Source organism: Tauraco erythrolophus, chromosome 4, assembly GCF_009769465.1.
Source record: "Tauraco erythrolophus isolate bTauEry1 chromosome 4, bTauEry1.pri, whole genome shotgun sequence".
NCBI classification, from domain to species: domain Eukaryota; kingdom Metazoa; phylum Chordata; class Aves; order Musophagiformes; family Musophagidae; genus Tauraco; species Tauraco erythrolophus.
The window spans coordinates 65812605-65838802 of NC_141468.1; the positions used below are offsets into that span (position 1 = coordinate 65812605).

General features: G+C 45.9%; 1 protein-coding gene across 3 annotated transcripts in view; it reads left to right on the forward strand.

Moving 5' to 3' along the window:
- Window positions 1-26198, forward strand: part of HIPK2 (homeodomain interacting protein kinase 2) — a 131405-nt gene that overhangs the window by 39730 nt on the left and 65477 nt on the right. For all 3 annotated transcript variants that reach the window (XM_086610337.1, XM_086610338.1, XM_086610339.1), the window contains exon 2: window positions 3189-4287. In XM_086610337.1, coding sequence (XP_086466463.1) covers window positions 3189-4287 — 1099 coding nt within the window. The remainder of the gene's footprint in view (window positions 1-3188; window positions 4288-26198) is intronic.

Below are 26198 nucleotides of genomic sequence, written 5' to 3' on the forward strand. Positions count from 1 at the left end.
TCCCATCACCAAGCTGTCAATCAGCCTGTAATTTCTTGGTATCGGACTATGCTGAAGAGCTGGCCGAGTTATTTTCCTTACAACGTGTGCCCCTAAAACCTCAAAAGTGAGAAAATAATTCTGGATGGAAGAAGACTTCATACTTCTGTTTTTAGGGGAAAAAAAATATCTCTCCTGCAATGAGATACAACCTCTGAGGAGAGTGGAAGAGGCAGCAAGGGAGTCCAAAGCCCTTCCTTCAGCCCTACTTCCACCACCCCCTCCGTTTTTAGGGTACCAGAGTGGGACAGTGTTTGTCCCCTGTTTCTGTCCCCCTGCTGAGGCTGCCAGCAGTGTAAAGGGACAGCAAGGGGCTGGTCATTGATGTGGAAACCAGTCCCTAACAACAACTCATTTCACCAAGGGGCACAGGCGGCCATCTGACGTTGACAACGTTGAGTGACTGCTGACCTTGTTTTTAACATCAGCTGATATCAACTGGAGCCCTGCCAGTTTGCACCAGTTGAAAATCTGTCTCTTAATGGTGGCGATTATCCTGATTTTTACAGCGGTGCTGAGAAGGTTGCAGCTGCTGCACTTCACATCCCTGACTTCAGTTTGGGGTGCCTAGGTCTTCTGGTGTTATCTTTAGAGGAGTGTGAGAAGAATCTCTCTCCTTGTTCTGCGTCAATCGTTTTTTTCCATTTTTATTTTGTATGAAGAGATACTGCTCAAGCACACCACTGAATGAAAGCCATAAAGCTATAAATTACACCTCTGCTAGGTCCACAATATGTTACCAATTACATCTGCTTTATTATTCGCGTCCAGGGGGAAAACATACATCAAACCAACCCCACTCTCCAGGCAGGTCGGTACTGTACTAGAAGGAGCACCGTGACTCTTCTTAATCAGTGGAAAAACAAACACAATTTCGGCTCACTCACATATGATATTTGTGTCCAGGATGTCAAGTTGAGTAATATTGCTGTGGTTCTCTGAGCTCACCACATGCCACATGCTACGGCATTCATGGCATCATCAGCCTGTGGAAAGGAGAGAAAGCGTTTAGACAGGCAGGGAGCTGGGGGGTCCGAGGACCCAGTCACAGGGATCTTGGAAACTGCTGCCAAGGGGATTGGGGTGGAGAGTTAATAGGAATTGCAGCAAACAGCATCGGAAATCACATTAAAGCCAGGGGTCCCATCTGCGAAGGAGGGCGCGCTGCGGTTTGCAGGGCTTCCTTGCTAGAGCGGGGTTAGTGGAGTTTGGCGTTGTGTGTTTCATCAGTGGTGAGGGTTTCCCTACGTGTCCTCATAGGGGTTTTCTTCTGCGTCTGCCCTGTCTTCACAAATTCATCACCATGGTAGGGATGAAGGTGGGGGTGTTGAAGCAAACTTGGGTGATTGCTTTGCTGGTTACTTCTGCATAGCTACATACGGTGGTTGTTGGCTTACCACAGCGCTCCTCTCCTGAGCAGTTCCTGGGCTTTGGAATGCTGGACATTAACTGGAAAATGGGTGTTGGATGTGTTTAGGTGTGTTTGCTTGACCATGCTACTCAGCATTGGAAGTGTGGAGTAACATTCATATTTTTCTATATGGGTGTGTATGTTTATGCATGTGTGCGTGTGAGTTTGTATGTGTGCACATGAGCTCCAGAAATCTTCCAAAGAGCAACACGGGCTAGTGGAGCATGAGTTTCTTTTAGGAAGTGGAGCTGAGTGTTAGATACTCTCAGGTCTCCACATGAAGAAATCATCCATGTGCACTGTGGAGTTTGTTGCAGTTTTGTCACTGAAGCATTCATTCAGCTTTTAACTTTTTAAAGTTGAAAACAAGTCAAGGTTATGTTTGTGCTTAATAATTCAGCAACAGCGCCAGCTCAGCATATTGTCTTTTTCTTCCCTAGTCATTCTGGTTTATTAAAAAGAAACACTGATGACAGATGGGAGGGTGAAGGAGGCTGTGCCTTTCTGCTTTAACACCCACCAGGCACTGACTCCGTCCCCAGGAATCCCCATAGATTTGTACCATTCACAATACGTTTGCCCCTGTGGTACCATGTCTATCCTGGGCAGGGAAAGCTGGCAGCAAGTCAAGACTTAGATGTCCTCTTCTCTGTGGACCACGTCTTTTTTTCTGAATAAGAGCATTTTCTGTTTCTGTGGAATATTACTCAGAATCCTTCAGTAAGTCTATCTCAGTGATATTTTATTTTGACTTTGGTTGTGAGGTTGTGGGTTTCTTTTTTGTTTGTTTGGTGGGGTTTTTTTTGATAAAGATATAGAAGATCATTAACTCTTCTAGAACCAAAGAAGCTTGCAATAAAATAAATTTTTATCTTTTCTTAAAAAGTAAAGTTATATTAGGACTTAGTTCTGCCACATGCTAATGTGTACGTTGCTTCATCAACAATGCCATTCATTTCCAGGGGATCTGCTTTCCAGTGATGGTGTTGTCACTATGAATAAGAATAGATGAACACAATTTTATGGATCTGGGAGAACTGAGAGCACACAGTGAAGCTCATGTTGTGCAACTCCCTTCTCCAGTGTCCCTGAGCACAGAGCAGCATTGTCCATGATTCCCACATGCAGACTTGGCAAGCGACCTGAAACATCGCCTGCTGCTTCTGTTCTGGCTTCTCAGCTTTGTTCCTGCACCTCCATTTTGTCACAGTGTATCATGTCTTGGTCCTATCCTGTCTTACTGGCAGGCCAGAAGCTACACAGTGGTTTTATGGGAATAAACGGAGGGCTTAAGCCAGATCCACCAAACTGTTTAATATAGGATGAGCCTGAGGATTTGAGATTTGGCCTCCATAGACAGAATACTTTGCAGTATTTGACATCAGTTCATCTTGAGAGCTAGATATATTCCTGGAGACAATGGGAATAGGAGTCTTTTTAGGCAGAGGAGATAAAAATAACATTTACATTCCTGTTATCAAAAATGAGAAGGGGGAGAGTCAAGAGTGCAGGAGTCTTGGTTGTTGTTAGTATAGTTCAATCAGGGGCAATGATTTATTTTAGAGCATAATATTTTATTTGAGTTGAATACATATTTCTGGAAGAACTTGATTTTTGTGTGTGTGCATGTGCTGTATCTGAAGTCTGTATTCCATTTTCCCTTCCTGCCAGTGGACAAAAGAAAAAAGCTGGGGAAGGCATCGTGACACTGTGGTTTCACTCTGATGTTGTATTGCAGGTATGGCCTCGCATGTGCAAGTTTTCTCTCCTCACACCCTTCAGTCAAGTGCCTTCTGTAGCGTGAAGAAACTGAAAGTGGAGCCGAGTTCGAACTGGGATATGACTGGGTACGGCACACACAGCAAAGTCTACAGCCAGAGCAAGAACGTGCAGTCCTCCCAAGCAGCCGCCGCAGCAGCCGTCAACGCCTCCCTCCAGATCCCTAATCCGAGCATCCCTTATGAACAGACCATCATCTTCCCAGCAAGCACGGGGCACATCGTGGTGACATCCGCCAATAGCACTTCTGGTGTGGTTGCAGTGTCTGGGCAAACACTGGGCGGGCCACACAACCTGATGCGTCGCAGCACTGTGAGCCTTCTGGACACGTACCAAAAATGTGGACTTAAGCGCAAAAGTGAGGAAATCGAGAACACAAGCAGCGTGCAGATCATCGAAGAGCATCCACCAATGATTCAGAACAATGCCAGTGGGGCCACTGTAGCCACCGCCACCACCTCCACGGCCACCTCCAAAAACAGTGGTTCCAACAGCGAAGGGGATTACCAGCTGGTGCAACATGAGGTGCTCTGTTCCATGACCAACACATACGAAGTGTTAGAGTTTCTTGGCCGTGGAACCTTCGGACAAGTAGTCAAATGCTGGAAACGTGGCACTAATGAGATTGTGGCTATCAAGATCCTAAAGAACCATCCTTCCTATGCCCGGCAAGGTCAGATTGAAGTGAGCATCCTGGCTCGGCTGAGCACAGAAAGCGCGGATGACTACAACTTCGTCCGTGCATATGAGTGCTTCCAGCACAAGAATCACACATGCTTGGTCTTTGAAATGTTGGAGCAGAACCTCTATGATTTCCTAAAACAAAACAAATTCAGTCCCTTGCCCCTTAAGTACATTCGACCAATTCTCCAGCAGGTAGCAACTGCCCTAATGAAGCTGAAAAGCCTGGGACTGATTCATGCTGATCTCAAACCAGAGAACATCATGTTGGTAGACCCGTCACGACAGCCATATAGGGTCAAGGTCATAGACTTTGGTTCAGCTAGCCATGTGTCTAAAGCTGTATGTTCTACTTACCTTCAATCCAGATATTACAGGTAAGAGACTGGGCTTATGTAACATTACTAGGAGAAATATTTTACCTATGGGAATTTTTCTACATTCCTATAAATGAATGAGAGTCATCCTGTAATCCTAAACTGAGATGGCTCTTAGAATGTCTTGTTGGTGATAGAAAAAAGCGTATCCTAACCTCTTGGAGTTTATTTGCCTTGAAAATGATTGTAAATTTGTAAATAATCATAAAATGTTGTAAAAACAGACTTTGCCAGTTACAATTTAGAAAGCCTTTCACCTCTGCCAGTACTTTGTTCTCTCTGGGACTGTTTCCAGAAAAGGGGATGGATCTGGAGAGTCCATGTTTCCTTTCCAAGTCAATGCAAGTAGGTTCTTGGTTTCGGAAAGACCTTAACCTAAACAATCAATCCATATTTCAGTTATGTCTTCCAGTCTTTACTCATACGTGAAACCAAAGACTTTAGAAGCATAAGGTTGGCCCACAGAAAAACCGTATGGATGCAAAAGATGCTTTGTCGAGGAGTAATTTTCACACAGGCTGTGGAGCTTGCTAGAGTCAGTGGGAGGATTCTGGCTGGCTCCTGTCAGCTCTGCTCCAGGCGAGTGGGCAGCCTGGCCAGGCTAGAAACACCTTTCTTCATGTGAGAAGCTGTTGGTAGAGGTGAATGAGTATTGTCAGTAATTTGGTGTTGGACTGAGGACCTTTCGTGGACTGTTGATTGCCAGTCACAGTGGTTTTAACTGCAGGTATGTTATGTGCTAGGATGGAGTCCTGACCTCTGCATAGGCGTGCCCGAAGTGAAATGTGTGAACCAGCTATATCCCTTTTCTGTCTGTTGAACAGTTTCAGCAAAGCAACCTCTTTTCATAATCCCTGGAAGATCATCCTCTCTGTCTGTCTTGACTCCAAGATGCAAAGTCTCTGTGTAGATGTTTTCCTCAGACCCTCTCTTTGGTACCAGTCAGCTTAATTCAACATCCCAAGGACCAAGAAAAGCCATTCTGCTGCTGCCTCAGCAGTAGGGGAAAACAGTGGGGAAAAAAGGGAAATTTGTGTTTAGATGACAGCTGAATTTAGAAATGTTCAGGCCATGTTTTCGTTGTTGTAATTATGTGAAACAATGGCAAAGAGGGAAAATGTGATCCTTCTTGATGACTGATTTAATGAAAATCAGTCCTGGCAGCATCCACAGCTCATCAGATGGGTTACAGAAAAGCAGGGTAGTTTCTCTGTTTATATCTGCCTTATACATGGGGAGGATTGGGGACAAAAAACCAACATGAGTTGATAACAGACCCTTTTCCTACTTTATAAACATCATGGTGGCAAGGCCCACCTGAGCTCTGAGCTTGGGAAGAGTTAATTTTCACAGGAACAGGAACTTTGACAGCGTAGCATTGCAGCAGCTGATTTTTATCTGCTTGTCCTTTGCTCTGAAGGAGGCCAGAAAAAAATGCCCAACCCTAGTTTATACTTCAGAAGAGGCTTATTAAATGAAATATTCTACCTGATGACAGTCCCATCCTCCAAGAGAGACATGTTTCTGTGGTAAATATGCAAAAGCTTTTAGGGTTGCAATTACCTGGCAGACTGGAAGGGGGAAAAAAAAAAGATAATACAGGCATTTTGTTGTTGAGTTATCTGTGATTCTGCATTAGCAGCCTAGGTCTCTAGCTGAAAGACAGAAGGGGCAGCCAAAATGAAATATGTGACAGAAAGCAGAAATGAAAGAGAAAAACGGTTCATTCTTAGCGACAAACAGGGAATATTTTTGTGGCAGTCTCTGGGGAGGAAAAAAGCTTGATAAAATTTGCTTCTTATATTTTAAATGTCTTTCCTGCACGGTCTGAAGTTGCGGCTTGTTAGATAATAAGTTCTGTCTAATTCCTCCCTTGTTTTCCATGCCTAAATTGATGGGAGGAGGGGAAAAGGGGCAGCAGCTCACCGGGAAAAAAAAAAAAAGGAAAAATAAAGATCTCGTTGGGTTGAATTACATCAGCAGGGGGCTGCTGATGAAGCTAAATTCCAGTCATGAGGAAAATTTATATTCTTCTTCATTTTCTGATGGGGAAAAATACAGCACAGGGTAAAGACTGATTCCACTCCAAAGAGAAGGAACTTTCATGCTAGGGGAAACACAGGGCTTTATAAAGGTTTAATGTGTCTTCCATTTAATTTACACTTGTTTTGCTTACAAGAGTATAAAAGACAAGGGGATGACTTCAAGAAATGGCACATTTAAGCCGAAGGTGAATGAAAAGCTTCTTCAGAGTAAAGCCTCTCAGGCCGTAAGCAGGCATGCCAAAGAGGTGACAGGAGCCCTGTGCCCCACGAGCCAGAGCGCTGGGGAATATAACGTAGAGGTTGGCTCTCAGCTGGAGGATTTTTACCGTGGGCTTTTGGAAGCAAATTCCCAGGTCGTCCCCATATTTTATTAACAACTTGCTTTTTCTTTTCGCTCTCTTTTTTTTTTATTTTTTTTTATTTAACACTACTCTCAAGAATGTGATGGCCAAATCCTTTCAAGTGAGGAAAGTGGTGTGGGATCCTGCTCGTTCTCAGAACAGGCCCTTCCTGTCCCTGTAAATGACAGGCCTGTTTTCTGCTCCCGGAGGCAGGAGACAGGAGTGTCTTTAAACAAACTCCATGCTCTTTCTTGACCTGAATCTGCACAGCCCAGCAGGATGGGCACCAGAAAGAGCCTGGTGGGAAGAGCGTGGGAGAGGGGCGGACAGGCGCACCCTGGGCTCTGCCACTGGCTCCACACCCAAATGGCAAAGGACCTCATGGCTGTCGTGAGAGCTTAAAGCTTCCGGTCCTGAGACCTTTAGTAGAGGGGAATGATGCCGGAGCAGACTGGGAGCTGGGGCAGAGTCCTCTCGCCCACCCGACCTTCACTGGTGCAGGGCCGTCTGCCCTGGCCCCCATGGCTGTGGCTCTGGAGCTCCCTGCCAGTGCCGCTGGGTCATTCCGGGGCTATCCCGCCTCGTCTGCATTTCATCACTGCTCCAGCCAAGTCAGAGATTGTCACCTCAAAAGGGGAACACTGTGAAGAGGATCAGCCGCCTTCATCCCACCCGTCTTCAGCCTGTAAACTCGCTGGGATCAAAACATTTCTCACGTAGCATCCTTAGCCTGCATGTGTAGGACCTGGCCGGTGGCCACCCGAGTGTTCCCCCTCGTATGGGACAGCAGTCCCAGCCTGCCCCTCAGTCACCGCGGTCCTTCGTCTTGTCACCACCAGCTGTCGGTCCAGGTCTGGTCATTGACCCTCCATGGAGGTACGTGGCGACTCAGCCATGGGCTGCAGTTGCCTGTGTGGGAACCGAAGCTGCCGATGGAGGGCTGCTCTGCCCAGCTCGTGGTGCAGGAGCAGGGCTTGGCAGCTGGTGGCTTTAGCCAGGCACACTTAGGCTGGAAATGAAGCCCGGTTCACAGAGCAACCGACCAAAAAGCTGCGACAGCTGCTGTGTCACAGGGTATCTTCATGGGATTTTAGTTTCTCCTTTTCTCTTTCAAGCTGCAGTTTGAAGAGGAGGTCATGGAGGTAGGCTTTGTGATCTCTGTTTTGCAAGAGGTCAGAGGGAGGAATGACTAGAGAGATCCCTTCTGGGTTGATAATCCTTGTATGAACACCTTCCTGGGAAAACCCACATCCTAAAAAATGCAGGGCTCAGGCTGCAACAGATGCCTCCTCTGTTAGAGCTTACATTCATGCAACTGAGTGGAAGAGGGGCTAATACCCTCTGGGAGAGCAGATGCTTGGGGTGGCAGGTAGAGCTGCGGTCCTCCCTTGCAGGAACCAGAGCAGTTCCCTAGTGTGGGGTGGAAGCACTGGGACACTCAGAGCAGGAGGGCTTCTCCTGGGACCTGTACCACTATGTTACGTTCCCCTCTTTGGCTTGTCTTTGCTGCTCAGCTGAAACAGCTGCTGTGTTGCACCCCAGGGATGACGACGTTTCACTAATGAATGGCATAATCACCTTATGAGATTTAAGTCTTTCAGAATTTGCAGAATATTGGAGGTAGAAACTAATGGCTGTCACCCCTGCACTATTAACAGATAAATGTAGTTTTGGTTCCTTGTTTTCAAAAGTCTTTGGTATGTGGCGTATCTGGCCATGGGTTCAGATGTCTGCTTTGTAGGTCTCATCAAAGGCCTGCCTTTGATGAAATGTTTGGATAACAGAGAATGAAGCTGAGTGTCAGTTCGAAGAGGTGTTTATCAGTCTAGTTTCAGACTCTGCAAGAAAATAGGCAGGCGTAAAGGCCTGCGTGCAGGTAGTTTGCTGCCCAGCATGCTGGATGGAGTAAACAGTGAGGCTGTGTGCAGGTGTGTTTTAACTGGCTGTACATGCGTAGCTGGGTGAGTGCAGGTCCTGAGGGGTGCAGGGGGCTAAAGTGGATCTCTCATCTCCATCTTGCCACACATGGACATCATGCCATGACAGGTATCAGTTGTCTAACCCTGCTGACAGTGAGCCGAAACAAGGTAGATTCCCAAGCAGCATCACAACCTCTTCCCCATTGCGTGACTCAGAGCACGCGTCATTCTGGCCAAAACTGCTCTTTAAATGAGGCAGTAGTAATGGCAGCAGGGATAGGCTGTGCTTATTAGTTTACTCAGTGAGTTGGCATATGTTATGTCCTTGTATAACAATGTTAGTGCGTTTCAAAATCTTCTGCCATTCCGGACTTGCAAAAACATCTCCATCTCAGATCTGACTGCTTTTGCACCTATGGGACCCTCAGTGCTCTGCCAGTCTGTTTCAGTCCTACCTGAAACATTCACTGCTTTAGTGACTCTGCCTCTCCAAGGTAAAGAGCAGGATAGATAGATAGATAGATAGATAGATAGATAGATAGATAGATAGATGGTTTGAGGATGAATGTTTCTTCCGGGAACTGGAGCAAAACCACCAAGTTCATTGCTGAAGTCTAAACTGTGTTTCACTTAGTGACGATCATGCCTGGTAGGACTGCAGGCTTGCAAAGCAGGCAGTACATTGCAGAAGACTTTGTGGAGGGAAGCAGACTTCAAGCTGTACTATTTTAAGCAGTTGTTCATTTCTTTCCCAAGGACACTTGGAGTTTGGAGGGTTTTTTCCAGAACCAAAATTCAGCAGAATTCTTTTTTTGCAAAACCTACACCAGGATTAATTGAGTCTCAGTTTCTTTGTACCGAGACCACCGAGTCCTGGAAAGCAACAGACGTTCAGCTGAAAGCTTTTGGCTTTGTCCCATCTCTGCGATAGTCAGGCCAGGTTGGTTTTTGGTTTTACAAAACTCAAGCAATGATAGTTCTTCGCCAAGTTCCTTTGTGTATAAATCACCTCGGAGCGGGGATGGTAAACTGGCGTTGTGCCTGTGGTGCAGCCAACAGAAGATACACACTGTATATTCCAGAATAACCCCCTTTCTGGGGTCTAATTTAAAAGAGAAAAGTCTATATTTCAGCCTAAACAATCTCAGACCGGAGTCTCCCTAGGGTTTTCTCTGCTGAAACCTTCTTACCATTTCCCTAGGTGTTTTTTATTTTGCTCTGAGCAGACACACCAGCTTCTCCTTTATCTTTTCAAAGTTAGCGATCTGCCCCTTTCCCTGTGACACCGCAGCATCTCCCTGCCCAGCTCCAGCACATGATGCTGGCCTCATTCCGAGAAGAGCTCTGCGTCCGTGCGTGGAGTCGGAAAGACTGTCACAGGAGGGCTTTGTTTATTTATTAACCAAGTATATAAAATATGCCCAGTTACGTGCCTCCAGGCCCAATAATATTTGTAACAAAGGGCCGTTTGCAAGGAACCTGACAGAGAGGCTTTCCCTAGCAAAGAGAAGTCATCGATGGCCCAAGGAGGGGGAGAAGTCTTGTGCTGCTTCCTTTTGGCTCATCCATGTCTGAATGGTGGAAAATCAAATATCTCAACTGAGTGCTGGGCCAGTCCCTTCTGTCTCCTCTCCCCTCTTTAAAAACAGCTCCTGTGTAGAAAAGACGAAGGCTTGACACTAATTATTCCTTCTGCAGATCTCAGTTTTGTCTTGGTGGCTGGGAAGTCAGGAACCTGTGTGTCCACAGGCAGGGCTCAATCCATTAGGAGTGTTGTAGATGAGAGACAAGTACGTGAAAACAGCCAGAGGCAGGTACCAGGGTTGGGAGCCCTGTTTTTTTATCAGCTGATGCTACACCACAGGTGAGGGGCTCTGGTCCTCACCAGTCAGCTGGAGTTGCAAAACCTCTGCCGTAGCCCTACGCAGGGAACTGGTTGGCAAAGTCCCACTAAGCACAGATTTTTTTTTAAAAAAAAAAAAAAAAAAAAAAAAGATTTTTGGCTGACACATTCACCGTTAATTGTTGGAACAACCAGAGACCCTAAGAGCACCCTGAAATCTGGGCTTTGGGCCACTTGTTAACCATACCCCGTCGTTCCCGCATTACTTTTCCGTTGTTCATCGCTGTTAGAGATACTTGAGTGAAAAAGACTGTTTCTTAGGAGTTCCTAATTTCCAGCAGTTTCTCAGTTTCTCATCTCCACCTGAAGTTACGATCTCCCTTTAAATGTGGAACGGGGTTAGGATTGCCAGTGCGACCAGTGCAAGTGGCAGGATGATGGCCTCTGGTGAGGGATGAGCACTGGGAGCAGGTGAGCAGCTAAACAAAGATCCCTCTTTTAGGAAAATGGCGGTCATGCAAAAAAGCAAGCAAAACACAGGGAAAAGAAGGTAAACACAAATTTACTTCTAAAAAAAGAGCATTTTCCCAAGGCTGTCACAGCTTTTAATCATGTCAGTGGTCTCCATTGAAGGAAAGGCAGCCCTCTGGATGCGGGCAGCCCCATTCACCCTCAGTGGCACTGCCCACGATCTCGGCAGTGCGACGTGGGCAGGGAGCAGGAAACAGAGCAGAGCCACGGTGGCAGGGCTGCTGACCAGGGCTCAGTGGTCGACCACCAGCTCTGACACAGCTGTCTTGTCCACGCTGGGGCAGTTCACCTCACTCTTCTCCACATCAGCTCCAGAGGGACGTGGTTTTGGAGAACAGTGCTTCTCTTCCCCTCCACCCACTCTGCTCCATAAGTTTCCCATTGAAGCACACCTTCCCTCTGTGGGCATTCACACCCCCCAGTGCCACGCAGTCCCACGCCTGTGGCTGACCTCCCTGAAAGCAACACTTTCTGGTTTGGAAACAAACACGCTTCAGATGCGGCTGAGGTGGAGTTGCCGCGTGCTTTGGAGGGCTTGCAGAGAGGAGATGGTGTGCAAATACACTCCATTACCAATCCACGTACTGCCACCTGAAGTCATCTGGGAACTCCTGACATAAAAAGCATCCATGAAGCTTTTTCTTTTAAAGCCAGCATTGAATTCTAAACTGATCTCTACCTTCTCTACACTTGCCGCCAAAGTTGTTTCAGTAACGCTGGGAGGATCAGTGAGAGGCTCGGAAGTCCCAGTCTCCCCACTTGCAGGTTGGCCACAGGTGTTCTTCAGTTTAGGGTTTTTTTTGGTGTTTTTTTTTCTCCTTCTCTTGCTACTGTCTCTCTCGCATGATCACCAAAACAAGCCTGTCACAGGATTTCCTGCTATTTTTCTCCTCTCAAGCTTTATAAGCGCAGTAAGTCCCTTTAAGGCTGCAGCCTGGTGAAATGATGTGACAAATCAAGGTCACTCTCGTATTTACTGTACTAGGGCAGGTCTGAAACAGCTACAAATGGCTAGCTTGTTTTACTTAAAAAGAGCTATTTACCTAAGAGAAATCAAACCCCTCCTATTGCAGCTATTGGCTGTAGCGCTTCAGACTCCATCTCTGTGGTACATAAAAGACATACTGTCTTTTGGTGAAGATACCTGTGCTTAGACCAAGGGTTGGGAAATAACCTAGCTCAGTATGGAGACAAGCAGTTGCTTCTGCAACGATACTTGTGAGTGACGGTACGACGAGCAGTGCTAGAACAAGAGCTGGCTGCAAGCAGAGTCCGCTGTTAGCATGTGTATGAAAGACATAAAGTTTGGTCTCTGCTCCTAGTTGCTTACTTCTGTGGTTTTGTGTTTACTCTCCTTTCTCTCCTCCCACTCAAGTCGCTTCCTCGCCAAGTGCAGAGGAAACGGAGCGGGGAAAGGGTGCTCTGTTTTTCAGCTCTGATGACAGAACAGCAGCAGCCACTCATAGGAACAGCGGTGTGGTGACCCACAGATGTTACTCCTACAATAGGTGGCCAGTGAAGGAGAATGCACTGCAGTTACATGCTGGAGGATGATTTTCCATGTCTTTTTCTGCGTATTTCAATGCACATTTGGGTCAGGGCAGTAGCTGGCTAAGAGCAGTGGTGGCTGCTGAGAAGCTGAACGAGGTGAGGGGTTGTTGGCATGAGATTGGTGCTCCAAGTGTGAAAATAAGAAGAATTACGAGTAGCAAGATTCATCATCCACACTTCTGAATACGAAAAAGCAGCATTAGCAACACAGTTTGCACAGGATTTCAGAGATGCTTTGCTCAAGTACCATGTATTTAAATCCTATCAGGTTTTTGCCTCCCCCTGTATGTTTGCTCACTGCAGGCAAGAGATTTAAGTGTAACATGGAGGAAGCTTACTGCGTACATCTGTGCATTCGTTAGGTTCACAACTTTTAGGCCTCAGCACAGTGAGACCAAAAAGCTGTATTACACTGAAGAGCATTTTCTGATTGGAAAGTGTTTCTGCTCTGCTGCTTATAGGCAATGAGGTTAGAAAAGTGACTGACGTTGGTTTATAAACAAATGAGTCATTACCAGGAGAGAGAAATTACCTGAATATGCTACAATTAGTATGGGGTTGTATGTTCCCCAGCTTCAGACCCCTGAATGCTGTGATTTCAGTCCCTGAAGTTTCTATCTTAACTCTCAAGCCTTTTGCTGCACTGATGCTTCATAATAGCCTAAGCTAATGTAAAGGCAGCTAATTCTCAGGTGGGGGCTCAGTAGCTGCCTCCTTGTCCAGGTCACGCTGGGGAAAAGGAGCAACTCTCAAGCAGTTGAGAGTGGTTATCTTGCTTGAAAAACACTAATCTTGTGGCCTGACTTAAGCTGAGTTAGAGCCACAGCTGTTACCTGTTTAAGGAGGAAGGTCAAGGAAATGTCCTTTGCCTTTTAGGCCAGGTCACACAATTGTTATTCTGTGGTGCCTTACAAGGGAAAAAAAAGGCAGGAGAGAGGCATGCATGTATATACTGTGAGAAATTTTCAGTTCTAAGAGGAATAAACAGAAGGGAAGTGGCTTTAGGAATCTGGAGAGGGGAAGGGCAGAGGAGAAATACTCTTACAGGCAACCGCTACCTGGAAGTTGCTGTTCCCCATATATAAGGAGAGATGTGAGAGGAATGAAGATGAGATTTCACCCTTCTTGCTATCTGGAGGCTTCAAAACCAGAGAGAGAGCCAATTTCTAAAAAGGACAGTGTGCTTCTCCTGCACTGGGCTGGAAAGTAAACTGTGAGTCCCTGAGTGGCAGCTCGACCTCTGTCTTCCCCTTCTTGAAGTACAGAAGTAACTGCAGCCATTGTTTTACTTGCATAGACACAAGTTATTTTGTGCTGACAGGTTTTGCCTTTATTTTGCTGTGACTGCATGGGATTGGTGCTTGGGTGCACCTTCAGGTTCTGTCCCCTCTGTCTCCTGATTTGCATTAGGCAGAATTCTACCCACTACCAAACCTACCGTCTGTCTCCAAAGGTTCCCGCTCGGGGACAGAGGCAGGGTAAATGTGTGGGATTTGGCCTGAATCTGACTGATGTGACTCTGAATCAAAAACTCTATGGTTCAAAGACTTGGGTTAACTCTGTCATTGTTTTTCTTTTTGCCAACCACTGCCATTCCTAGCTGGTTTGAAGCAGAAGTTCTCAAGCATGTCTGTAGTACCCCTGGCCTCATGAGACATGAAGAGCGCCAAAAGTTTTGTAGTGTCCTCACTGAACTTGTACCTTTGCAGGAGGCTTGGGACAGTTTTCAAATAACTCTGGTGAAGTGCGCACCTCCTGAGCCCAGGAAGCTCACCAGCTGAAGCCTTTGGAGAGGAGGAGAGTTGTCTGTTCCAGCAGCTGATGCTCATGCTCATGTAGAAGCAGACAAGGAAAAGTTAGCAATGTTTCAGTTAACTTGATGACAGGAGAAGCAGTGCTGTAATGAGTTGTGTTTTAACTGTAGATGGTACAGTTAGATCATCCATGGTAATACTGCTGAGCAACACCATGTTTTCTCCCCGTCCTCTCCAGCCTAGCTCTAGGGGTCTGTTGCTGTTTACCTTATGCTGTGCTCCTCAGATACCGTGTTTCTGAAGCAGGGCTGTGTTTACAGCACCTAACACACAAAGATTTTTGTGGCTGAGGCCCTTAAACAAAAGGGTAATTCAGAGTGTAGTGGTACACATGACTGTGAGGGCTAGCATGCACGTTAACGTGACAGCTGGCATACAGAAGGAAAGCTGATGGCCTTTTTCGGATCCACCATTGTAAGAATTCATGTTTCAACTAGTTGCTTCCATGCAGAGCTGTGCACTCGGAAGAAGGTCCAGGGTGGTGAGGTGGAAGGAGTAACTGATGGCTTGAAAAAAATTTCAGTTTATTTTGTCTAAGAGCATTTTACTTGCCAGTGGGAGACTGCAAACAGAGAATAATCATCCAAGAGGAAAATGGGAGTCTTTCTTTGAAGCTCACAACAATATTAAGAAGGACAGATGAAATCTAAAAGGTAAACAGGTTCAGCTGAGGCTAGATGGATTTCCTAGTTACTGTGCTAAAAAGTTAATGATGAAATACTGTCAGTTGATTTCAGCAGGTAAAAGAAAGTAATGATGAAGGCCTGTATCAAAAATAAAAGCTTATCTAAGCAATCTCATCCCCATAGTTGTCAAAAATACAGCTCCTGATGTTGTTAGCAACTTAAATCACTGGACTGGATTCTGGAGGGTTACATGAGCACAAGCAAAAGCAGAAGATAGCCATGTTGTTTCTGGAAATACTTTTCTAGAGGCTCATTTGATAACCTATCTCCTCTTGGAAGATGCGTGAGGGACCAGGGAAGGGAAAGGTACCAGGAGCTGGATTTTACTTAGCAGTAATGCTAATATGCATACAAAGATGTGGCGTCTCCAAACATATTCCTTTGTATGTGAGGTCAAAATACAGCTTGATGTGGAAGATACATGATGAGTGAGAGAAAGAAAGGTATGTTAACTGGGCTGGAAGATAACATTCTGCCTTTTGAATGGATTCTTGTTATTGTCACCGATGTTACTTCCAGCAACGAAAATATGTTGAAATTATTCTTTTTTCTCTATTGTTTAGCTCTTGTTCTCAGCTTTGTTATGGCCACAAAGAGATGGTAAAAATGGATTGGCACAAAGTTAGGTTTCCTGTATCGTTTAGAGTTACATTTTCAGCCCTTAGCACTTTGATAGGGTCTGTTCTTCATTTTGAAAATAGCCATAAAAGAGCAGAGAACATAAGAAAACACAATTCTCTCTTTTTTTTTTCCCCTTTTTTAATGAAATTGTCAGTGCTAGTCTGAACTTTGCCTCTGATCTGTATGAAGTCTCTGAACTTTGCAGTTGGAAAAAAGCAGATACAAAAGAGAGATAAAATATCCATGTGCCTGGCTACTTTAGAAGGTAATAAAAAGCTCCCAAAGTCTTGCTTGTTTTTAATCTCTGTATTTATGCCTACATAAATCCTTTGGGAATAAACTTTAAACAGTTACGTCGGATTTAGATAATTACCTTCCAGCATCAGCACCTATGATCTAGCAAAAGAAACTAAGCTTAAGCTTATGTGGATGGTCCTCTTGGCTTCCAGAGACATGTGTAACATTAAAGCGCATGTTGAATTACTACACTAGAATGAGGAATGGTGGTAATGGGTATGAAGCATTGCAGTGTATTTGCTGTTCCTGTGTGGTTATCCACTGGGCATGCACGAGGAGATAGCTCACATCTTAGAAAAAGGATCAATCTGCAGCATTAGGCAGCTGGGTGTTGAGACACAGTTGACAGCCCCCCCACTTTGCTGGGGAGCATCCTGTCACATGGACCTTGAACAAGCCCAAGCATTCACCCTCCTTGTCCAAGAGAGGTGAGGAATCCCCAGCCACTCTCTGGCAACTCAAGAAGCGCAGCAATGCCGGTTCCACCTGTAAGTTGTTAGGGCATTTTCCTAGCAGTCTTGAAGCCCTTCTCAGGCTCTGAAAGGCAGCCGCAGTAAAAGCTGGAAGCAGAAGCAGCAGGAGCAAACACAGAGAGGTTGCTTCAGATGAAAGCCATGGATGGCAAAGGCCAGAGTTGCTCTGGACAGCCAATAGAGACACGTGGACCACTGCTCTCAGCCCAGTTCTGTGGTGTGGTCTTACGTTGCATTTGAAGAGACTCATTTCCAGTTCAAGGTCTGTGCTTTTGAGTAACCCTGGAGCTCTAGCTCCAAGACACACTTATAGCTTCTGCCTTAGCCTGAGGCTACAGGATCTGATTACTGCCCACAAAATGGCATTTTAAGTTGTGTAAGAATCCTACGAGCAGAATATAACCATAGTCCTTAATTTTGTAAGGGGGCTGTCACGGCAGCCCAGTGACAGGGCGGAAAGAAGGGGTTGCTGCTTGGTTTTCTGCAGAAAATGCCCCTGACTTTCTGTATCTCACAGATAAAATTGCATGGCAAGTGAGAGCTGGGGGAGTGGGGATGGTTGCAAACTTTAGCTTCGGTTATCAGAGCCATCAGTACACTCAAGTAGCTTGTGAAATAGCCGCTTCCATAGTATTTCCCCCATGCGTTGCTGTGCTGAGCTTTCAGGTTGTGCTTGAAGCTGTGCTGTACTAGAAGCGTTTGCTGCTGTTGTGGTTTTCATCAGTGGTGTGGCCGGGCACTGGGGTAATGCTTCTTCATGATGCTTTGAAACATCTGCCATGCTCTCGTTGTATGTATCCATGTGCACACACATGCACCTCTCTGGCGAGCCAGGGTTTCAGCATGCTGGCTGGCGTGGTGGCAGGAGGGCCAGCGACTAGCTGGCCTTGGCTGCGGACCCTGTGGCACCCAGAGGAGAGAAAGGACCGAGGTGCTGCAGGAACCGTAGCATGGTCGAAAGGGCAGGAGGCTGCTGTGGCTGCAGGCTAAGCTTGCTTTCCTTGAAGGTGGCGCAAGATTTTCCAATGAGGCCTTGACTGACCAGGAGCAGCTTAAAGGCTTTCTTATCTGCGGAGTGTGGCACAGGCCAGTGGCAGCCTGTAATTAATAATGATACTAACCCTCCTTATGCAACCAGGGGATGTCTGACAGCATTAGTAGGTAGTTGCTCAACAACAAGGCATGTTATAACTAACCAGCTGGGACCAATTATGAAAGCCTCACTAATGCTAGCAAGCACTTGTCTGCTCGCATTGTCGGACTGAAGCTGGAGAGATGAGTGACTGCTCCACAACACGCAGGTCAGGTGGCGCACAGTGTTGAGCTGAAGCACAGCCACCGTGTTGAGCATGGGGTGTCTGTGCTCTGGGATACGTTTGCTGGGCACCGATGAGCCGCGGTGCCCTATGGCAGCACCGTCTGTAGCTCGTGCTCCCAGATGTGGGATGAGGAAGCACCCCCAGGGCTGAAGCACCATCTCCCTCCCCACCACGCAGCTTCTCCCACCTCCTCGCTGCTGCAGCAGCACCGATACATGCCCAGTACCTACTTAGCTGCTCACTACTGTTAGAAAAAGGGAGGGAAGCGGGGGCTCCTACTTAAGGCTTCCTCATGAATTTTTAGTCACTACATGAAGATTTCAAGAGTGTGCGAATAAGACATAAAATGAAGCGAAAGACTAAGTGGCACTGCATAAAAGGAGGGGAAAAAAAAAACCCACCCAAAACACTGAATCATTGTCCAAAAGGTGCAGCCATTAGAGAATAATAATAGTTTTTGTGTGCAGTGCAGCTGGGGCCACAGTTGCAGAAGGAAGGTCCTCGGTGACCTGTGCGATGGCTCTATTTGTTTAATGTGCTAAGACAAAGAACCGAAAAGCAGACAGGACCCTCGCAGATACTCGCAGGGCTTCTCTCTCGGTTCCTGTGTCTGTGCCCTCTCTCGCTGCGTGCGTGTGTGCCTTCATGCTCCAAATGCAACTAATCACAGCTACATGCTCTTGGATGCCTTCCGTTGTGCATCCCTTGTCTCTGCGCCTGGGCACTCCCTTGTTGTTGAATTCCTATTTTTGTAATTTAGAAACTACGACAGATAACATAAAGTCAAACAGTTACTATTTTATTCTCTGGATTTGTAATTATCTGTCCTTCAGAACGAACTCGGGGTAATGACTTTATTCCCACCCCCTACCCTGACCTCAGTCTTTTTCTATCCATTTAGCAAATACTGCAGCTTGCTCTCTTTTTAATGGGTGGGAATCAATGTGGCTTTTTAAAATTGGATTCTCTCTGCCTGCACAAACAAAATCAATGATGTTATTGAGCATGTGCAGGGCTGTGTGAACGGGAGCGAGCCAGCAGCATTCGCCGCCTCAGCGAGGCAGGGGCAAAGCCTGTAACTCACACGGGGAGGATCAGTCCTTATTTCTCTGTCATTTTGGTAAGGGCTGACGAGCAGCTTGGTATTGTTTAGAAAGTAAAGTTTAGGGAGCAGTTTTCATCAGGTTAACAAGATCTTTAGGTGGTCAGTGTGAGGCCGTAAAAATGGGCTAAAAGCAGAGCAGTTTGAGTGCCAGTAGGAGGTTTGAAGATCCCAGTAAAATGAGGTTTAATCTGAACCGTGCTTTAGTTCGATATGACTTTACCATTGGGTTTGCCCCATCTTGCAAAGCAGTCCCACTGTGGCCTGGTCGGAGACCTTTGCTCTCAGAAGCAAATTTCAGAGGGAGCTATAGCAGCAGGGGTGTGTTTTTGCTTCGTTCAAGCTAAGCGTTTGTACACAAACAAACAGGATGGGGAATTTATGTATCCTTGTTTATCTTTCGTCAGTTTACTAATGTTGAAAACGTTGTGGGAAACTTGAATGGTTGAGTTGGTCATGGCCTTGGTAGATGAAGGAAAGGGCAGATTACAGACCGGTAGTGTTGGGGCTTTGGTTTGGTTGGGTTTTTTTAATTACTTCTTCAGGGATGATCTTCAGTTTTAACATTAGCAGGATTTTATTGCGTGGTGTGGGAGGAATGGACTCTTCCAGCATGTTCTCTTGGAGACATCAGTGTCATCTGTAAGCCCCTGTTCACGAGGATGTGGTAGATGGTTTGTGGGACCATATGAAATGGTAACATGGAGGATATTTTCAATTAAAACTTACTAGTGGAGGGTGAATCACGATCCTTGAAAAGCCTCATATCTACTTTAAGAAGACTACCAGCTACCACTGCAGGCTACATTGATGAGACAAACAGCTTACACAAAAAGGAACTTCAAAATTCATTCCTTTCTGAGTCTTGACCTCTCTGTGCAAAATACACCAAACAGCTTGTATATTTGTCTTCCAGGAGTCTGAGTGATACTACCAACTCTGTTAGATAGGACACCAGCAGTCTTCCAGCTGCTGCTGGTTTCAGACACCACTGATACAGGTCTGGTTCAAACCAATGACTTTAGTTGTATGTGAAAGACTCCAGAACGTTTTATCAACCTGCAGGGCCATTCAGTCATTTCACATAAATGCACATGCCAATGCTTGATTTGAACACGGCTTTGTTGGGAGCACAGCAAGCCCAGTGTTCTGAGTGAGAGCAGAAGTTTCTGGCCGTGCAACAGAAGGGGGTTTTCTAATACTCGGGTCGGCTGAGGAGCTCTAGGTCCTAACAGGGAAGGGGTGGCAAGAAAGGACCTTTCCTCCAGTGACTGCACCACCAGAAGATGTGCTTGTACAGTGCCCTACGTTTTCATGGCTATATGGAGCTCATTTTGAAATGCTGTCGGCTCTGAGGATGGGGTACTGATGAGTGGAAGGGAAGAGTTGTGTTTACGATGATTTCATATCTCCATAGCCAAGAGGAAGATATAAGCTGCCAGTTGGTTCCTGGCAGCGACTTCTGCAGGGCTACCAACCCTGGGTTTTGGCGTGTGACTTTCTAGTGAAATCCTCCAAGTTTGCTTTTCCTGACCCTCTTCACGTTTCTTGATTTCTCAGTGCTGAGAATCCCCATTGCCCCTGGATTTCACTTGTAAGCGGGGTGGGCACGTTTCTAAGAAACAAGAAAATTAACCTTCTCCTGCTGTCCCTGGTTGAAGTAAGGATTTCTTTATGGCCATCATTTAATTATGTGATCGTGACTGTCCTGGACAAATGAGACGGTTTCAGTCTCCTTCATTCGGTATAGCTTATCCGTGCATACATTATGAAGTATGTAGAGTAGCTATAAATGATGCAGGAATCATTTCTTAGCAAAGGGCTTGGTACATGTGACTGTATGTACTACTGGACACCGTTTTTCATTGTGCAGACACAGTTTTGTCCTTGCAAGAAGCTTTTGATCATCAAATACCCTTTAAAAGAAGCTAAAAATGGGTCTTTATTGGTTTCTTTTCTTGCCACAGACAACAAAGGTCCTACTTAATTATATTCAAATGTTGGCAGCAGTGGGGTTTTCTGCAACTTGCAAATCAGTGCAGGAGGCTTCCCTTGGCTGAAATGTGTTCAGCAAAGGGACCAGTCAAACACCAGTTCATTAACCACCTAATTTCCACATGTAATATAATTTTTAATCAATACAATGTTTTTTTTTTCATATGTTCTGCTGTGCTGATTAGAGCTCTGCAAAAAAAAAGGATGTACTGTAGCATGTCCCAGGACAGTTCTTTTCCTCTTGCTTTATGAAGTCTCCAGGGCAGGTGGGCCATTTTGTTTGTAGAGAGGCCTCTGTTAACTGTGAAGGCAGGAGACTTCTCATGCTGCTTGATCCAGCCTTTCTCTCTACTCTGGTGTCAGCAGTGTGCTCTGCTGGGAGGGCTGGACCTTCTCAGTGTTTGGTGGGACATGGACAGAGACTTCCAAATGTCCGAGCAGGAGTTGCGCTCCTTCCCAGGGGCTCCTGCTGTCCCTGCTTCCCAGCATGCTGCCACAGGAATGGGTGAAAAACGTTGGTCAGACCACAGGGGAAAAAAGATAACAACAGATTCTTCTTTATTTTGGGTTGGAAATTTTTAGATTTTTAGGGTTGATACTGTAAAGATTTGGGTTGGAGCCTTGATGATTAGAAACTTAATTAAAATGGAAAGCTAACGTTCTTAGATGAATCCACAGCTGAGGATTTTATTAAAAAAAAAAGGTATTGACCGAAAGAGCCATCAAATAATAATGGTATTTGGACTTCCCTGACTTGTTTTGATATGGATAAGTGATCTCATTTAGGGCTAATAAGAACATGTTTTCCCTCCGCAGTTCCACTTCTCCAAATTTTTTGTGAAAAAAAAAAAAAAACAAACCCAGTCTTTCTTCCATTCTGACTGAAAACCTGCTACTATGAAACTTTGGCATTGGGCTTTATCATAATATTTTTGGTGGTTAAAAAATCAATTCAGTTTTACTTTATATAGAGGACAATTTTTGCTGCCATTTTTTTAGAACAAAATAAACCAAAACCCTGTCCCCTTACTACCCTCCAAACTATATGCTTAAACATTCTTTAACAGTCGTCTTTTTTTTTTTATTTTCAATTTTATTTTTTTACACTGGAGTAAAAATAATAAGCCGCAGTCTGAAATAGAATTGTTGCTCTTCAACTTTCCAAAGCAGTAAGGGAAAATAGATCGCACAGCGAGTTTTAAAAATCAGCCAGTGTGTGGGATATGCTACACTGAACCTCTTTTCGGAAAAGAACTGGATTGCAGCCTTTAGGAACTGTGTTTACTGTAAGAGAAACTGAATTTATACCAAGTAAAGGATGTGGGAAGCACCAGCTTGGTACCGCTGTGATGACTGCAAAGCAAAAAAATTAAAAAAAAAAAAAAAGCACAGCCAAAACAGGGATTTTCCACGGTGTGGATATATTACTGGAAATGTCTGAAATCCATTCGTTCTGGGAAGGTGCACCGCACAAGTCATTTCTCCTCTCTGGCAATCTAGTGAAGGGTTAAAAGTCTGAGCGAGAATTGATTTGGGGAGAAGACTGCTGCCACAATGCTAAAGAGTCATTTATTGGGAGAGCGCTGCACTGCTTACTGTAATTGCAAGAAAATTAAAAGAAAGCAAATTAGCTGGGAGCTTTTCAGAACTCTTCCTCCTTTTGCTGACGTTAATGAGATTTTCCCCATACCAAAGCGGCGTTAATAACTTCCGCCGAGTGGCTTCTGTAAGCTCGTGCTTACAAAATGAAACAAACCTGGGGTGACAGCGCGGGGGGAGCGCGGAGGGGGAAGGGTACCGAGCACGAGGGGTGGCGGGGAAGGGGATGAGTCCTCAGGGTGGCGGGGAAGGGGATGAGTCCTCAGGGTGGGTTCTGTTACAGTCTCGTGCATCCACGCGCGAGGAAGCTCCCTGCCGAGGCGTGTGCCCGTGGTTTGCGTGCGGATCGCCCGCTGCCGCCCGCGCCGCTGTGCCGGCGAAGCGCCGCTTTCCCCGCTTCGTGTTCTGCGGTGGCTTTCGTTGGGATGATTTCGGCAAGCGGAAGGTTTATGTAGTAAAGGGGAAAATGTCACAAGCTGTTCTTAGGGCTTTATTTATAGCCGAGGCATTTCCAGGAAGGTGGATTTCCTAAACTGGGGTGGAGGTCGGGGCAGAAGAGAAGGGCTTGATCGGGATCAGCTTCCTTAACAGAAATTCCTATCTTAAGCAAGAATCTGCTGCTTTCCAAGAAACTGGGCTTTTCCACAGCTAGCAGAAGGGATGCTTCAGAGCCAGAGGAGAAGAGGGAAATTATCTGTGCATTTGGAGGCCCCTCTGTGGGGAAATGCTGAGTTGCAAGCGAGTTGCATCGTAGGGAAAGGCTTTCAGCGGGGCAGGATCCCCTTTTGCTCCTCCGTCTGCCCCAGGAGAGAGGTGACCGACAGGGCTGAGCTGAGCGTGGTCCCTTTGGAAGTGAGGCACGGAGGAGCTGGCATCCCAAAGTGCTGCTGGGATGAGGGGGATGGATGAAAGCTGTGAGGCCGTAGCTCTTCCTCATTTCGAGTGCGGTACTTTCCTGCGAAGGGATGGAAAAATACCTTTGTTTTTGTGAAAGCCCATGGACGCAAATGTTTGTTTATGGTGGGCATCTCTATAGCTATGTACACACAAACCCAATGTATACATACAAGAGTGCCTGTTGAGTGGGAGTAATATTTTGTAATTTCGAAGGCACTCCTACATGAAGAGACGTGGGTGCCTAAGAAAACATAGCTGAAAGCAAAATCAACATGACCCAGTAAACAACAGCTATCTAGCACATGTGTGCCTCCTGCAAAGCAGATCCTGCCTGTGCGGGCTGCGTGTGATTCTCCAGATAGTGAGAAGTTAACGTCGTTCGAACTGGGAGCGCTCTGTCAGAATTTACTGAATTCAGATCATTATTCTGCAAATTTTCTCTTGTGTGTCATACCCCGCTGTCCAGGTGTAACCAAGTGACACCCAACAGCTACAGCGCCTGCGTTGTGGGAAGTGGTACCTGCTCGGTGCAGCGAAAGTGGAGCTGGTTTTTGGCTGTTGCTGCTTGGCACAGGCACCTTCCTGGTGCTGTCCTGTGGGTGACAGCGCGATTTGCAAGTTATTAAAAGTTTAGGAGGATTCAGAACATCCTATTCCAACGATTCCTAAATATTTCATACCTGTCATCTAAAGCAGTTTCAGTGCTTCAAAACAGCAGGAGAAAAAAATTATGCATTGTATATTTATAATACATGATTGTTGATCTCTGCTGACATTTATCTTTACTCTTGAGAAGAGACCGGATAACTCGCTTGTGGTGGGGAAGGTAAATGTCATAACCAGGATAGCCCGTTACAGATGTGTATTAACCCTTTCAGTTAATTTTTTTACTGCTTTTAATGGGCTTAATGAAGGGTCATGTGATAAATCAGGCCTGTGCTTTTGTCCTCCAACGTGAAGGGATGCACAGTGAAACTTGCACTGTTCCAGGCATGCGCATAGAGATGGGAACCATAAAATGACTCTTGATGGATGACACCAGAGAACAAGCTATCCATGCAGGAGCCCGGGAGGTGGTGGCCCTGTGTGCCCTAGCAAGCAGTGTGGCCTGGTGGGGACTGGTCTGTAGGGTAAATCGGTTGGTGCCAAGGACCTGACAGCCACGTTTGGGGCATTTTGGAGGGTGGCTGTTTTGGGCTAGGCCTTGTTCAGTGGTTGAATGCTTGTTCGTGCACTCTGAGACCACTCCATAATGTGAGCACAGAACAAGTGGGAATGACTAGGTTTGCCTCGAAAAGGCCCAACAGAAACACTGATGTAGATGCACCCACTATTGTTAACTCTTTATGTTTTCATCAAGTCTTATAATGCGTGTTTTTTGGGTTTTTTTGTTTTGACATTCTACCTACTTGGGAGAATCTGGTTTTTAGCTTTAAAAAAAGGAGGGAGGCATTTCTAGACCTCAGTGTTATTGCAAGAAAGAGTTTGAAAACAAGGTAAATTTAAAATAGACTGAATACATTCTTTTTTTAAAAAAAAAAAAGAATCTCATGTGATTTTGGAGGTTGGCAAGTGACTTTTTAGGTTATCCTTTCCTGGGAGAAAAGCTGCAGGAACAGCCTGGGTGGGAGAAGAATACCTCTTGTGAGTGATTCTCCATGATACTGAAGCGAGGGGAACCGCTTCTCTCTTGGTTTAAATCCTTGCATCTCCAGTGCAACAGCTGTGGAGTTATTTGTGGTTCAGGTTCACTGCAGTTACAGCTCTAGGAAAATCTGCTTCCAGAATTTCACTGAATTCTGACAAGGAGCTGCCGAGGAAGTGTAGGCTACCTTATTTTTTTTTTTTCCACACTTTTCTAATTTTTACAGGCCCAGCCTGCACTTTCCTCTCTGGGGCCAGCACTCTTTCTACACCTCTTGCTTTGATCAGGCCCTGGAGCACCCGCCTTGCAAAGGGGCACAGAGTGGTTAGTGTTACATGCGAGCCCTGGCCCTGGGGGGAGCAGAGAGCTGCCCAGGTGGACACCTTTTCTCCATTCACAGCCACCCAGAGCCTTGTGGCCCCTTGAAATCTTCAGTACCCCATGGGGGAAGAAACTGGGAAGAACCAGAAGGGAAGGTGATGGCCTTCGTGCTAGGAACTCCTCAGGACGGGCAGGTGCAAGATGAAATCCTGGAGCAGGAGGGAAGTGCAGGGTCGTTCCTATTCTGATCTTGCTCTCAAACCTCCTTGTTTTCAAATGCTGAGTACCAAACCCTCTACCATCTTCCTCACATTCGCTGCTTCTCTCAGAAATGTGTTTGTACTGAGAGGGAGTTGAAAAGATCAAAGCAATAAAACGCAGAACGCACCAGTACCCGGGAGGGACAGCAAGTGCAAAACCACCCCACGATCAGCAAACCGGTTGGGAAGGAGGGATTTGGATGAATGCTGCGTTATTTCTTCTGCGGGTTGGCCATGCCAGGCAACACATGGCTTAAAACCAGGAAGAGAAAAACATAATGGAATGTAGCGGCTTTGAGGGGTGTCATTGCTGCATGGAGAGCTGCAGCTAGCTTCTGGACATCCAGGAGAGAGAGAGAGGCTGGATTATTGTCACCTGGATGATGAAGAGATTGCCAGTGAGTTAATAAATGTATAAAAATCTCTCTAGTCTCTGAGGTATGACAGGTTACTAGAGTCATCAGTGCTCTGCTGGAGATGAGTTTGCCCCAAATAAGATGAATCTGTATGCAAAGAAAATGTTAGGTTTGACACTTGAAAAAAATTTCCTGCAGTTGGATGCTTGTCTTTTTTTTTTTTTTTCCCCCCTTCTCCTTCTTTTTCACCAGTATTTTGAAAATGGGGATTTCCACATCTAAAATTTGGGCCTGTT